This window comes from Mesoplodon densirostris, chromosome 7 (genome assembly GCF_025265405.1).
Source record: "Mesoplodon densirostris isolate mMesDen1 chromosome 7, mMesDen1 primary haplotype, whole genome shotgun sequence".
Classification (NCBI taxonomy): Eukaryota; Metazoa; Chordata; class Mammalia; order Artiodactyla; family Ziphiidae; genus Mesoplodon; species Mesoplodon densirostris.
This window is the reverse complement of record NC_082667.1, coordinates 6,057,606-6,072,288: the sequence shown is the minus strand read 5'-3', so window position 1 is coordinate 6,072,288 and position 14,683 is coordinate 6,057,606. Positions and strand designations below refer to the sequence as shown.

The 14,683-nt window shown below is 61.0% G+C and overlaps 1 protein-coding gene across 1 annotated transcript; it reads left to right on the top strand.

Annotated features, from left to right (window-relative positions):
- The first annotated feature begins 8,417 nt into the window (after positions 1–8,417).
- On the top strand, positions 8,418–12,635 carry CARNS1 (carnosine synthase 1). The gene is made up of 6 exons (XM_060103040.1): positions 8,418–8,905; positions 9,137–9,311; positions 9,397–9,482; positions 10,167–10,398; positions 10,492–10,772; positions 11,409–12,635. The coding sequence occupies exons 1-6, from the start codon at positions 8,423–8,425 to the stop codon at positions 12,633–12,635; spliced, it is 2,484 nt and encodes an 827-aa protein (XP_059959023.1). The 5' UTR covers positions 8,418–8,422.
- The last annotated feature ends 2,048 nt before the right edge of the window (positions 12,636–14,683 follow it).

Sequence of the window (14,683 nt, the reverse complement as noted above, 5' to 3'; positions counted from 1 at the left end):
TCTGTACCTGGGGGAAGAGGGCTCCCCAAGTGGATGCTGGGCCCAGAAGTGGGACCCTGTCCCCTCTTCTGCTCCCTCTCCCTGCTGGTTCAGGATGCCCCCCAGGGCTGTGGGCACTCTTAAGCCAAGTCCGCCCCCCACCCATGGTCCTGGTCCTGTCCTCAGAGAGAGCCAGCTGAGAACAAAGGCCTAGTGTGCCTGGACGAAGGAGAAGGGGCCTGCCAGCCCTTGCCCCCTGCCTAAGCCCCAGCCGCACCCCCTGGGGACTGCCACCGTGGAAGCCCCTCCCACACTCGCTAATTGCCCCCGTGGGTGCCTGAGGTGCCTGGGACAGGAGCCGTCTCCAGGACAACGGGGCTGGTTCTGACATAGGCTTCTGTTCCTGCAGGGCCCATCCCGGGTGCCCTGCCTCCCTGCTTCCTTGGGTGCCCTCCCTTGAAGGGGGGAGGGGGAGGGGGAGTACCCGGAGAAAGTGTCCGCAGTCCCGCTTAAATGGTGGAGTGGGGTGTTTTTTGGCCGCGCTGTGCATCTTAGTTCCTTGACCAGGGATCCAACCTGAGCCCCCTGCAGTGGAAGCGCGGAGTCTTAACCACTGGGCCGCCAGGGAAGTCGCAGTGGTGGAGTGTTTGATCCATCCTTCTCAGTGGCTGAGCTGGAGTGTTGGCGCCCTCAGATCTAGTGACGGGGCCGCGGCTGCAGGAACACGCTCTGTCCACATATACTCTTGTGGCGCTGACTGTGTGACTGGCCAGGCCCTGGGTCCTGGGCAGACCATCCCACTCCCTGAAGGAGGGACTCACGGAGGTCCAGACCCAGAGCTGAAGTTTACCTGGGGGGAAACTAAGGCTCAGGAGGAGAGGCAACTGGGCCAAAGCTTTGCTGCCTGGGGCAGACCCAAGGGTCACCGCTACCCCCGCATCAAGAGCCATGAACCTGACACCCACCTCCCTCTGCCATCCTGGGGCTGCTCTCTCTCCCATTGCCCCAGTCTCGCCCCAGCCTGGGTTCTGAGTGTGGGCCAGGGGCTGGGCTCCTGTGAGTTAGAGCTTCCTGAGCCCTCCCTCCCCCCTCCCCCCTCCCCACCCCACTAGCGTACTTGGAGCTTACTAATGACACAGTCCCCTGCAGTTCACGGACCCTTTCTCAGACCCCCACACCCTCTCTCTGCAGGTGGCACTGAGAGCTTCTTTAGAGAAGGGTGAGATGGCCAGGCTGAGCGCCCAGCCCAGGATCACAGTGGGGGGCAGAGCCAGCTAGACCACGCCTTAGGCTTAGGGCAGGTGTCTCCTGGACTCTCCATGGGAGCAGGTAGGTGGAGGAACCTGCAGGGAGTTTAGGGGATTTGCCCTACACTCCCTGCCCTCCGTGCGCTCAGCTCTTCTGCTGGGAAGGTAGAGGAGCAGGAAAGCAGCAGCCTTGGCACCAGGGCTGCTGAGTCTGGAGGAGAGGCCACGTGGTAGTCGTTCCCCCTGGATATAGACCCTGGGGCAGGTGGCCTCCAGCAGGGGCCTCTCTAGCTGGGGCTGAGTCACTGCCTTGTCTACTGAGGGAAGCATTTTCTGGGCAGTCCTTCTGCAGGTCCCGTTATCAACCATCCATCTGGGAAGCCTGAGCCAAGGGGTCAGACCAAAAGAGGACCAGCTGCCTCCTTGTCGGGACGCTTTTTTACACACGCTGTTCCCACAGGGCTGCGCTAGCCCCCTATGGCTCCTGTGCACTAGTTGGGAAAAGATGCCCCTCCCCCAGGTACATGCATCCCTTGCAGGACAGAAGGGAAGTGACCACTCAGCAGGGTACCTTTGTGCAGTGAGCAACCTGCACGACCACACTCAGTGAACCTAGCAGCCCCGGCTCCCTACAAACCTGCCTGGAAAGGGGCTCAGAGAAGGCAAGGCACGCATCTGAGAGTACTCAGCCTGTGGGGACCAAAGCTGGGATGGCACCCAGCGATGTCCATCGGCCTGGGTCAGCCCAGGGGACAGGAGTGGGGGTCAAGCAAATAAGTGGAAGGGCAAATGGACCCCCGTGTGCGGGGCCATGGTCTCCATCTCGACTGCTACCCACCCCATAAGTCCCCCCATCCCCACACTGTCCGGAGGCCAGGCTTGGACTCCCTGCAAAGTCCCTGCATGGGAAAGGCCTTCTCACTCTCTCTGAACCTCAGTCTCCTCCTACAGATAATAGGATAATAACAGCTCCCACCCTAGTCCCAAGAGCACTCTACCTGTCTCATTTTTATGACGGTTATTGTTCAGTCAAGCTGGGCAGTCACCCAGGGATTGCCTCTCGTCACCCCACGCCTACCTGGCTCAGCTCAGCCTCAGGTGACCTCCAGGCTCTCCTGGCACAAACAGAGCAAGACTTCCCTGTCAGCCTGCTTGCCCCAAGTCCCAGGGCCCTGGGCTGAGCTGCAGTTGCCCAACCCTGATTTTCCTCCCTGCATCCACAAGGCAAACGCCATCACATCCGGTGCCCAGCCAGGGCAGTCTGGGAGTGGGCACAGAACCACACTGCTCTGTGTGCATGTATGCACACACTCTGGCAGAGGAAAGACCCCAGCCCTGCCGCTCACCAGCCGTGTGACCTTGGGCAAAGCACATCATCTCTCTGAGCCTCCATTGCCTCATCTGCAAAAGGCAGAGACTCATAACTGCTACCCAACAGGGTTAAGTGAGATATGGCACACAAAGCCCTCTGTACAGTGCCTGGGACAAGTCAAAAAACGTTTGCTGGCACTGCTACCTTCTGCCAGGTGCCCCCTGTCCAGCCAAGCCTGGGCTAAAATATGCACTGTAATCCCCATTTGAGGATGAGAAAACTGAGTCCACAGATGCTACACTGCTTGTGTTAAAAACAAGACAGCAGGGACTTCCCTGGAGGTCCAGTAAGACTCTGCGCTCCCAATGCAGGGACCTGGGTTCAATCCCTGGCTGGGGAAATAGATTCCGAATGCATGCTGCAACTAAGAGTCCACATGCTGCAACTAAAGATCCCACATGCCGCAACTGAACATCCCGCATGCCACAACTAAGGCAGTGCAGCCAACATAAATAAATAAGTAAAAAATTTTTTAAAGAGTTAAAAAAAAAAAAGCAAAAAACAAGACAGCAGGCCCAAGGTGGAGTTGCTGATGCTAAGCCCATGTCACCAAACGGAGCTAACTTGATTACAGTTTCAGCTCTCCTGGAAATTGTATCTTAAACCAGTCAATCAGGTATTGCCTGACCAGCACTAGCAAGTTCATCTGCCTGATAGATGCCTGCTGTTGCCTAAAAGAAAGTGATCTTGCAATAACCAACCCATTTTTTTTGCCTAAGTATAACTTCGTGTCTGCTCCCTTCTGCCTATAAAAGTCTTGCATTTTACACAACTTCTTGTAGCTCCTTTCTGTCTGCTAGACGGGATGCTGCCCGATTACATGAACCGCTGGATAAAGCCGATAAGATCTTTAAAATTTACTCTGTTGGATTTGGGGTTTTAATATTTGTTAAGTGTCAGATCTCATGCTCTCTGTGACATCCATGCCCCAACCGTGCTCCCTCCCATGGATCTCCCTGGAGCTGAGGCTACCCCCTCAGCAAGGGGATGGATCTTCTTGGGTGGCCGCACCTCATTCCAGGAGCCGGGGCTGGCCACAGGGAGGAGTGGAGTGTGCATCTGGTGCTGGGGAGCCCAGAGCAGCCCTGGAAAGCTGTGTGGGGAACGTGGGCTGGGCTGGGGGGCCCCAGGCACGTCACTTCTCCTCTCTGAGCCCCTCCACGGGTAGACAAGGTGGTTTCTCACAGGCTGCTCTGTGTACGGTTGTAGAAAGGGGCCAAAGCAGCCACCTTTGCCTCCACAAGTGCTGCGGGGCCGTCAGTACCCTCCCCCAGCCCAGGAGGCTCTAGGGAACAGTCGGGGGTGTCCCTGGAGAGAGGGTCTGAGTTTGCGGGGTGAGGTGGGAGAATTGCAGCAATAGCCTACGTGTGCTGGGCTCAGGATGCTGTGATAATCTTCACCGCAGTCCTATGAGATGGTAACTAGACCCATTTATTTAAGTCAGGAGGAGAGGGAGGTTCAGTCAGACCAGGAAGGGGAGGTGCCCAGGCCCCACAGCTGGATCTAGGATGGGAATCCACCTAGTGCGACAACACTTGCGAGGGTATGAATCTCTGGCTGTGTTTCTTGGGGTGAATATGTGGCTGTGATCCAGCTCTCTTGAGGTGTGCTTTTGTGGGTGTTTGGATGGGTGCACCTGGGGGTAAGGATGTGCGTTTTGGGGAGATTGTGGGTATAACTATGGATGTCCAGCTGACCTGGGTGTTGATGGGCAGGGCAGATCGTGTAGACAAGCCCCTTCCTTTGCTGTGCTCAGACCCACTGGAACTCCCAGCCTGGCCACCCTCTTCCCTCTTGGCCCCCAGCAGGGCAGAGAGTATCCCAGGGAACTGGGACTGCCCTTGTGGGGGGCGTCTTACCTAGTGGCCATTACTCTGGATGGTCTGGGAGAGATGAGGAGGGGAACCCGCAGATATACAGGGACCCCTGTTCAAGAAGGTCTTTCTGGGAGTGCTTGCTGCCATACAGCACAGTGCTCCTTGGCAGACAGCTGCGGCCCGGGGTGCTGGGGAGCTCAGGACTCCATCCAAGGTCAGGGCTCCGGACTGTGTGCTCCAGCCGCTCTCCTGGCCACCCCAGCCCTGAGGGCGAGCCCTGGTACCAGTCTCTGCCGGCTCCAGCTTTCCCCTCCCCCTCTACCCTCTTTCCCTCTCTCTTCCATTATGGGTCTCTCTCTATTTATCCCCCTCTGTCCTCTGTCTTTTCTTTACCGCGGCCCCTAAGTCTGTTACCCTCTCTGACGATCGCTACCCGTTAGAACCTGGCCCTCTGTTCGACTTACTGTGTCTCCTGTCTGTCCCTCTGCCTGTCCCTCTGTTTGTCTCCCCCTGGCACCCCGGCGCCTTGCCTCTGGCAGGGTCGGGCCCGCCCACCCCCAGGGCCCCAGGGCCCCAGGTTCAGGATGGGTGGCGGAGGTTTTGCCGGGTCCCCCGGCTGGAGGACGGTGGGGCCGGGCCACTTCGCCCCGCGCCGCCCCGCCTGGCACTGGGCATGCCCCGGGCGCTTCTATATAAAGCGGCGCCGCCTCGGCCGGGCGCTGTGCCGCCGCCGCCGAGTCACGCCGGGTCCGCGCCGCCCGCCGAGCCCGTTAGAGCCCCGCCGAGCCGCTGCCGCCCGCCAGGTACGCCGGCTGCTGCCGGCGCCCCGGGGAGAGCCAGGGAGGGGGCTGCGGGGCAGGGGCCGCGGGGACGGGACCTTGAGCGCCCGCGCCCCTCAGCGGGACCCGCGACACCGCCTGCTCACCCCTCCCAGAAGCGCGCGCATACACGCGCGGGGACCCGGCGCGCCCCCCGCTGGAAGGGCTGAGAGCCAGGACCCCCGGGCCCTGCCCCGCGCAGCTTGGGATGTGTGAGCTCGGGGTGCGGGCCCCATGGGGTCCGGGCGTCAGAAATCCCTCTGCTTCCTTGGGGTGGGGGTGGGGCAGCCTTGGACACCTCCTGGCTGGGACAGGAGAGCGGCGCGGTCGCGGCCACCTCTCTGCCCCAGAGTCTTAGGGGCTGGGCTCTGCGCTAGAGATCCGGCCGCCCTGACTCCCTCCTCTGTCTCTCTCTGTCAGTCTCTTCCATCAGCGTCTCAGCCTCTCCACCTGTGAGATGGTGAGTCTCCTCTGGTCCCTCCCCACCAAAGCCCAAGACCCTAATCAGAGGGAGGGCCCGGAGGGCGGCATCGGGCACGTAAAAGCCTAGCTCTGGGGCTGCCTGTGCGGACAGACCCGTGACCAGCTGCGCACACACCCCTTGACCGCCCACTCTGTGTGCCATGGGACAAGCAGCTGCCGTGTGCCAGGCACTGCCTCTCTCCCCCATCAGCTCTGGGAGGCGGGCACTCTTGGTCCCCTCTGGCATTCATTCAACCTGCAACTTATTATTACCATGCGCCCTGCCCCATTCTAAGTTTGGGAACATAGCAGTGAACCCATTCTGGGCTCTTAGGGGACTCAGCTCCTAAGAAAGGGCACCAAACCTCAGAATTTGGCACCGGCGAACCGGGATTCCAGGCCAGGTCTGAGGCCCAGAACTCTGCCCTCCTGGCTGCCTGCAGTTTGCTGTCTCTCGCAATGACCACGGTGATTCTCTAGGTCCAAGCTTCATCAGCACCCCGGGGGGGGGGGTGGACAGGGCAGGCACCAGGCACCCACAAGTCCCAAAGAAACCTCACGACTTGTCCAAGGAGGCCCAGCCTGTCTCCCGGAGGACAGGCCCACACCTGTGTCTGCACGTGTGTTCACAGTGAGATTCTGAGCAGCCTCATTTGGGAGTCAGCCAGCCTCAGAGAGGGGCAGGGTGTAAGATTTCATCTAAAGTGAGCATTTCCATGACTCAGAACATCTGAAAAGAAGGGCACCAGCTTCTTCCTTACTAATGCCTGGCCCAGGACTGGGCGTATGGTAGATTCTCCAGCCTACTTGGAGATGACCGTGGACCAGCTTCACCCACATATTTAGGTCTCAGCAGAACTCCACGATGGTACATGGGTCACTGAGGCCAGAGAGAAGAGAGCAGCCCAAGAGTGACTGCTTGGTTCATTCGTTCACTTATTCTTCAGTCATCAAACTTTGAGCAGCTACAGTGTGCCAGGGGCTGTTTTAGGTCCCAGGGCTGCCTCGATAAACAAAACCGGCAAAATACCTCTGCCCCTCTGAACCAAGCTGGGGCAGCCTGGGCGTGGGATGAGGGGGCAGTGGTCCTGCCAGCAGCGCATTGCTTTCTGCTCCCACCCGCTGGGGCACTGCACATACAGTTTACAAAACACTCCCACTTACACGTTCCTGGTGACAGGCCTTCGTCCCCCAACCCAACCCGTCCTCTTTTGTTCCTAGGACAGTGTCTGCCCAAGGTTAGGAGAGTGGCGGACTTATACCCTTGGGTGACTTAATATGCCCCTTGCCGACCCTGCCCAAGACCCACCACTTCTGCCTCCCCCAGCTGTCCCTGGATCCGCTGTGTCCTGAGTGTGACTCCCCCCTGGGCTCCAAGGACCTGGAAGAAGAGGAGGGCCCATGGGGTGGGGGCTCTGGCCTGCCACCCCCAGGCTGCTTCCATGGTTCCTGGCGCCATGACGTGGCCCTGGACTGCAAGGGCGCCCCCGAGGGGGCGGAGGCCCGGGCCTGGACTGTCTACTACCACAGCCTCCTACAGAGCTGTCTGCAGCAAGCTGGCCTTCCGGAGACCCAAGACCGCAGCCAGGTGCCCCGCACAGGTGCCCGAGGGCTCCACGGAGGGGGGCACCCCTGGGGGGAGGGGGCACCCTCAGCCCAGCCTGCTTCCCATCTCTGTCAAGGTCGGCCCCTTCCCCTAGGCTCTGGCTTGGTCTGAAGCCAGGGAGACAAGGCCAGTCAACCTCCGGAAGACAGGCATTTCAAAGGGCATCTGGCACCAGTAAAGTCAGAGATCAAGGCTTCCCTCCCCCCCCCCAGAAAATCCAGCCCTGGGATTTGCAATCCATGTTCTGTGGAGCCAAAGCTTCTACAGAAGTGTCTTGGGAGCTGCTGTGGAGGCAGCTAGCAGCTGGGACCCAGGACTCCTCCTCTGCTTTATCTGTTTTATGTATCAGGCAGCCACAAAAGATTTTGTGTGGACAGAGGGCTTACAGCTAGAGTGCGTGAACATCACAGACTGGGCCCCATTGTACAGACTGGGAAACTGAGGTGCAGAGACTCCTCCCCCCACCGCACAGGGACCAAGGGTCACACAGAAAGTCAGTGGCAGAGCTCAGGCTAGAAAACCACGTCTCCAGTCACCCAGCCTCCAGTGCCTTCTGGGCCAGCTGCAGAGGGAAGGGAGCTAGCCTCAGAGGGCAAGGCGGGCAGGCAGCTTCCCCTTTGCTCTCCAGCTTCCTCTGTCCCCTTTACTTTTCTCGTCTGATACCCAGGGAGGACCTGGGGGTCCAAGGGTGAGGGCAGGGCTATGGGGGTGGGGAAAGGTGGGCGGAAAGAGAGCAAGGGGAGCCCCTGGTGAGCTTGGCAATGTTCTCTTCCTCAAGGCTGTCCTGGGGCGGAGGTGACCTTGTGCATTCTGGGATCCCCCAGCACCTTTCTGTCTCTGCTGCTGGAGGGTGGGGTCCAGAGCCCGGGTGAGTGTGTGCCCAAGTTCCCCCACCCCCTCCTACAGAAAGGGCAGCCCTGCCCTGGCCCGGCCACATCCCAAAATACCCGCTAACCCTGGCAACTGCCTGCATTCCACCGGGCCAGCTGCCCTACTCCGAGTGGGGGTGGTTCTGGGAGCAGCTGCCCCCGACTACCCAGGGGCCCAGGTTGGAGGTGGAGGGCATGGGGGCATTAAGCCTTCCCTGGCCAGCAACCCTCCTCCCTCTGCCCACAGGAAACATGCTCCTTTGCCTGTCCCCTGCTTGGCTGACAAAGGTGCCAGCGCCAGGGCAGCCGGGCGAGGCAGCCCTGCTCGTCTCCAAGGCCGTGAGCTTCCACCCGGGGGGCCTGACATTCCTGGACGATTTTGTCCCTCCTCGCCGCGCCACCTACTTCCTGGCGGGCCTGGGGCTGGGGCCTGGCCGGGGTCGAGAGGCAGCTGAGCTCGCTCGCGACCTGACCTGCCCCACAGGAGCCTCGGCCGAGCTGGCCCAGCTGCTGGAGGACCGGCTGCTGACGCGGCGATTGCTAGCTCGGCAGGGTGACGTGGCTGTGCCAGCTACCCTGGCTTTCACCTACAAGCCGCCGGCACTGCTGAGGGGAGGGGATGCCAGCCCGAGACTACGGCTGGTGGAGCTGAATGGCAAAGAGGGCCAGGAGACACTGGTGAAGGAGGAAGTAGGGGCTTTTCTGCACTCTGAGGCCCTGGGTGATGCCCTGCAGGTAACAGGCTCTGCCCCCGAGGTTGTGCAGAGGCCAGCAGGAGGGGACCCGTGGAGGGTTACCGGGTCCTGCTGGGAAGCAGTCCCCAACTTTGAGCCCTACCACTGCCCCATCTCTGTGGTAATCCCCTGCCTTCTTACCTCAGTTTACTCATTAGCTCCTGTGGTATGAGTGCCCCACCCTGCAGGTACGTGGGGTGGTGAGGAGGCCCCCTTTCCCTGCCTGTTGCAGGTAGCCGTGAAGCTCAGTGGCTGGCGCTGGAGGGGGCGGCAGGTGATGCGTCTGTATCCCCGAGCTGAGCTGGGCCCAGTGGTGGACACAGTGTTGGCACTGCTGGAGAAACTGGAGGAGGAGGAGAGTGTCCTTGTGGAGGCGGTATGCCCACCTGCCCGGCTGCCCCTCCCAGGTGAGAGCCACCTGAGCCAGCCAGAGGTGGAACTTGGCTCGGCCTCCCGGCTGCTCTGTGCTCAGGCCTCACTGTCCTCCCCCAGGCAGCCCCCCGCCTGGCCCTGAGCTGGCTCTGCGTATCTGTGCTGTGGTCTGTCGGACACAGGGTGACAAGCCCCTGCTAAGCAAGGTGAGCATGGCTCGGGTTCAGGTCATGCCCCTGCTGCCACGCCCCAGCCCAGTTCCACTGAGCTGATGAGGGCCCCTGGCAGAGAGAGGACAAAATCTTGGGGTGCGGGGGCGGAGGATTTTGGTTGCCTCTGGGAGGACTCCGTCGGACACTTTCCCTCCTCTCCAACCCTTCCTGTGCTCCTCCCACATCCGGAGCCCTACCTGGTACCCCATGCTGGGTACCAGGGCCCAGGGCTGAAACCTCTTCCCCACAGAAGAGGCTGACCCAGGGTCCCTGACAAACCTCCGGACCTGGAGCCCTTTAGGAGGGAGGCTTAGGGACCCTCCTAGGTACACAGCTCTTGGCCAAGCTGAGAGGGAGAGACTCAACCTTGCCCTCAGGGAGCTCTAGGGCTAAGCCCACCAGGGTGAAACAGGCTCCCAGGGCTGTAGGGACTAGGAACAAGCATGCTTAGAGCCCTTAGGGAGCAGAGACCCCAGCTGGGCCTGGTCCCACAGGGGGACCAGATGAGCAGTGGCAGGGAAGGTGGTTTGTGCAGTGTAAGTCACATTGGAGGACAGGACTTGAATGTCCAGTGAGGGGTGTGGCCTGGATCGTGACATAGCGGAAGGTGTGCTGGGGCCGGGAATAGTCCCGGGCGGACTCCTCCTGGACCAGCCCCCTAAGCCGCACCTTGCCCAGGTGGTGTGCAGCGTGGGCCGTGGGGACCGGCCTCTGCGGCATCAGAGCTCCTTGCCACGGACGCTGGAGGCGGCGCTGGCCCAGTGCGGCCTGGGTGAGGCCTCGCAGGTGGCAGTCGTGCGGCAGCGCGTCAAGGCGGCGGCCGAGGCCGCGCTAGCCGCCGTGCTGACCCTGGAGGCCGGCCTGAGCGCTGAGCAGCGCGGCGGGCGCCAGGTCCGCACTGACTTCCTCGGTGAGTGCGGGCCGCCCGGGACGGGGACGGGAGGAGGGGGGCCCGAGGCCCGAAGGCGGCCCGCACTGAGCCCGCGCCCCGTGCCCGGCCCAGGGGTGGACTTCGCCCTGACGGTGGCCGGCCGCGCGCTGACCCCCGTGGCCCTGGAGCTGAACGGAGGCCTGTGTCTGGAGGCGTGCGGCGCGCTCGAAGGGCTGTGGGCCGCGCCGCGCCCGGGGCTGGCGGACGAGGAGGCGGCGGCCGCGCCGCTGGTGGAGACGATGCTGCGGCGCTCGGCGCGCTACCTCATGGAGGGGAAACAGCTGCTGCTGCTCGGCGCGGGCGGTTTCAGCAAGAAGTTCGTGTGGGAGGCGGCGCGCGACTACGGGATCAAGGTGGGCGGGGTGGGGCGGGGCTGGGCTCAAAGTCCCTGCCTGAGTGGTGGAGGCAGGGCCCGGAGCGGGGCCAGGGGCGGGGTTGGCCTTGGGGCGGGGTCTGAGCGGGGCGATCTAGCCGGGGGCCTGGAGCCCAAGCATAGGGGTGGGGCCTGTCGCCCCGTCCGGGTTAGGAGTCTCAACTTTTCCCCGCCCCTAGCTGAATTTTGTCCCTGCTAGGAGTAAAAGGCCACTAGGGACACCAGACCAGCAGTCCCAAGCCCTAACCCTGGTGGTTTCCCTACAAACCCTGGCCAGACTGATCCTGCCAGTGGGAAAGAGTCCACCAGCCCTCTCTGCCACCCCTCCCATCTAGATGACACCCCCTCCTCCTGCAGCCACCTTTCCTCTGGCTAAACCTTACTGAGCTCCCAGCTTAAGCACTGCCTCCTCTAGGTTGCCTTCCCTACCCTCTTGGCTGGATTAGGTGTCCCACCTCTGTACCTTCTACTTAATCATCAACAAATCAGTTTTGAGCGTGTAGCACTGGTGAAGCTGTCTCCCCTGAGAGCCAGGACCATGTTCTAGGCCCCATCCTATTGCCCAGCGCCCAGCACAAGCTGATCTCCGTGTGTTGCCGCCCTGTGGTTTCTGCAGCTGCACCTGGTGGAGTCGGACCCCAACCACTTTGCGTCCCAGCTGGTGCAGACCTTCATCCACTTCAATATAACAGACCACCAGAATGATGAGGAGAGCGCACGGGTGCTGCTGGAGCTGGTGCGGGCACGCGGCCTGCAGCTAGACGGCTGCTTTTCCTACTGGGATGACTGCCTGGTGCTCACGGCCTTGCTCTGCCAGAAGCTGGGTCTGCCCTCCAATCCGCCAGCCGCCATGCACGTGGCTAAACAGAAGAGCCGCACCCAGCTGCACTTGTTGTGCCGCCATGGCCCACCCTGGCCCGCACCCTCCCTCTATGCTGTGCCCTGCTGCCCACTGGAGAGCGAGGCCGACGTGGACAGGGCTGTCCGCCAGGTGCCCCTGCCAGGTGTCATGAAGCTGGAGTTTGGGGCGGGTGCAGTGGGTGTACGGCTGGTGGAGAACGCATCGCAGTGCCATGAGCACTTTTCCCGGATCGCCCGAGACCTGCAGGACGAGGCCGACTACCCCGGCATCGGGCTGGGCTGGGGCAATGCCATGCTGCTGATGGAGTTCATCGAGGGCACCGAACACGACGTGGATCTGGTGTTGTTTGGGGGGAGACTGCTGGCTGCCTTCGTCTCCGACAATGGCCCCACACGGCTGCCTGGCTTCACTGAGACAGCGGCCTGCATGCCCACTGGGCTGGCACCGGAGCAGGAGGCGCAGCTGGTGCAGGCAGCCTTCCGCTGTTGCCTGGGCTGCGGGCTGCTGGATGGGGTCTTCAACGTGGAGCTCAAGCTGACTAGGGCTGGTCCGCGGCTCATCGAGATCAACCCCCGCATGGGTGGCTTCTACCTGCGAGACTGGATCCTGGAGCTTTATGGTGTGGACCTGCTGCTCGCTGCTACTATGGTGGCCTGTGGCCTGCGGCCTGCCTTGCCTGCCCACCCACGCGCCCGTGGCCACCTGGTGGGTGTCATGTGCCTGGTGTCCCAGCACCTGCAGGCGCTGAGTTCCACCGCCAGCCGCGAGACCCTGCAGGCTCTTCACGACCAGGGCCTGCTGCGTCTCAATCTGCTGGAGGACACCCTGGTGCCTGGAGAATACGAGGAGCCCTACTGCAGTGTGGCCTGTGCTGGGTCCAGCCCGGCCGAGGCCCGTCTCCGCCTGTTGGGCCTCTGCCAGGGCCTGGGCATCGATGGGCCCCACTACCCCGTTGCCTACTTCTTGTCCCACTTCAAATAGTGCTGGGGCCAGAGGGCAGGGGCCAAGTGCTGGAGGGGACGCGGTGGTGCTCTCTGCTCCCTGGTGCTCTCCCTGCTTCTCTTCCCATGGCCCTGCCCCAACCGTTGGAGAGGTCTGGTCCTCTCCAAGGCCCCAGGTCTGTTCCAGAGCGGCAGGGCTATTTTGACACCACGGCTTCCTGGACTTGAGGGGCCACAAAAGAAGTAGCTGGTGGGCTGCTTGCCCTCCCGAAGGCCCCAGTCCAGCCCATAGCTTCCCAAGACTCTAGTCATGGAGAAACAACAGAAGTTGCACACACACACACACACACACACACCCTGCCCCCAGGTTAGTTCGAGTGGGCCCAAACCCAGCCCATCCTTCCCACCCCTCCACGTCTGTCTCTTCCTGCTGCCTACAGGAGAGAACCTGGCCTCCGGCTTTGGACAAATCCCAAGAAAACCTGAGACTAAATCCCTCGTCCTCCTACTCTCACCCCCTCATTTAACATATTCTAGATAGTTCTGGAGCCTCCTGACAATGTTTGGCAGCGCCCCACCTGCCTCATTTGGCCTGAGCAGTAGAAGCAGGTGACCTGGGGTCAGCAGTAACCATCTCCCCTCCAGGCAGACACTATTGCCCCATTCTACAGAAAAGGAAACAGGCTCAGAGAGGAAAGGCCACTGCCTCGATGTCATACCACAGTGGATGAAGAGTCGAGGGACAAGATGCAAGGTCCAGGTTTCTGCTTTTACTAAGTTGTACCTGCCCACTCAGCTTCCAGGCCCCACTCACCTCCTGTATGTGGCCCTGAGACATGTGAACACCCCTCCTGTGCACTATGCACCTTATCCACCAAGCTTTGGTGCTTTGGCCTCAGGCACACCTAACTTGCGTTGGCAGAGGAGACTCTACACTCCCTCATTCAGGGGGGGCTGCTTTAAGAACTCTGCCTCTGTGCTGCACAGGAGCTGTGGACAGCTCCATAAGCGTTCCTCTCCAAATAAAGTCTTATGGACTAGTGAAACGTCCAGAGTCTGGGATAGGTTCTTGCGACTTGGACAACACTTCTCAAGCCCAGGTAGACAGGGGATGGGGAAGGGCGAGGGAGAGGTAGTTAAGGGGATATCCATAGCGTCTAGAGCTAAGAATAAACCGCCACACTGACCAGGCCTCTGGGTTGACCTTTGGAGAGGGGCCTGCCGGGGGCACCTCCACCAGGACCCAAACCCGAGGGTGGAATTACAACGAGGGCCACACCCAACCAGATAACCCTCCTCCAGCATGGAGACCCTGAATTCTGTCCATTTGAGCTCATATCTAGCCTCCCCTGTCCAACTGGAATGCACACCCAGACAGCTTCCAAATATCAGAACTCATCCAAGGCCTGGTCTGGCCCAGTTCACACTCTCAGAGTCCCATCCAACAAGAATCCATCCCCAAATCTAAACTCACGGACTAGGTTTGGTGTGTTCATTATTGTAGTGTCACCGAACACAAGTCCGTGTGTCGGACGCACAGCACAAGCCCATAATTACGGGTGGAGCACTGAGACCCAAACCCTTTCCGACAGGAATCTGGCAACAAAGCCCAGCAGTGAGCTGAGCACGGAGCAGTAAATGCTGACTTGAGGGTCCTCGAGCGGGAGGCACGTTAGAGACCGTGATGCAGCAGCCGGCTCCCTCTCAGAGGCGAACAGAAAGATATACTCGACCCGCCTTTCGCCACCACCCAGACAACCTGGCAGCGTAGGACTCCAACAGGGCTGGAAATTGCATTTACACTTACACCTGCATGCACTTCGACTCTGCCCCGTCCAAAGTCAAAGTCGCCCCAGAACCAAAATGCTCGGCTTCCAGGAGGCCCTTGTCCTGTGCCGCCCCGGAGGAAGCTGTGCTGGGAAGACTGAGGGGCCCGCGGAAGAAGGTTCGGCGGGCTTTAGCACCCCGGCACTCAGGAACTACCATTCCCGAGATGCCTTGTGACGGACGCCAAATTTTCTTGCCGCCAGCTCGCGGGAGGGGCAGCCTCTTGCGTCATCGGCGCGCGAGGCCGCCGTCGCGGAGTGA

Bases quoted from the DNA above. Each gene is read 5' to 3' on its own strand.
- CARNS1 (XM_060103040.1), top strand. From the start codon at position 8,423: ATGCTCCTTTGCCTGTCCCCTGCTTGGCTGACAAAGGTGCCAGCGCCA. The intron at 9,312-9,396 runs GTGAGAGCCACC...GTCCTCCCCCAG, and splicing joins TGCCCGGCTGCCCCTCCCAG to GCAGCCCCCCGCCTGGCCCT. The intron at 9,483-10,166 runs GTGAGCATGGCT...CACCTTGCCCAG, and splicing joins ACAAGCCCCTGCTAAGCAAG to GTGGTGTGCAGCGTGGGCCG.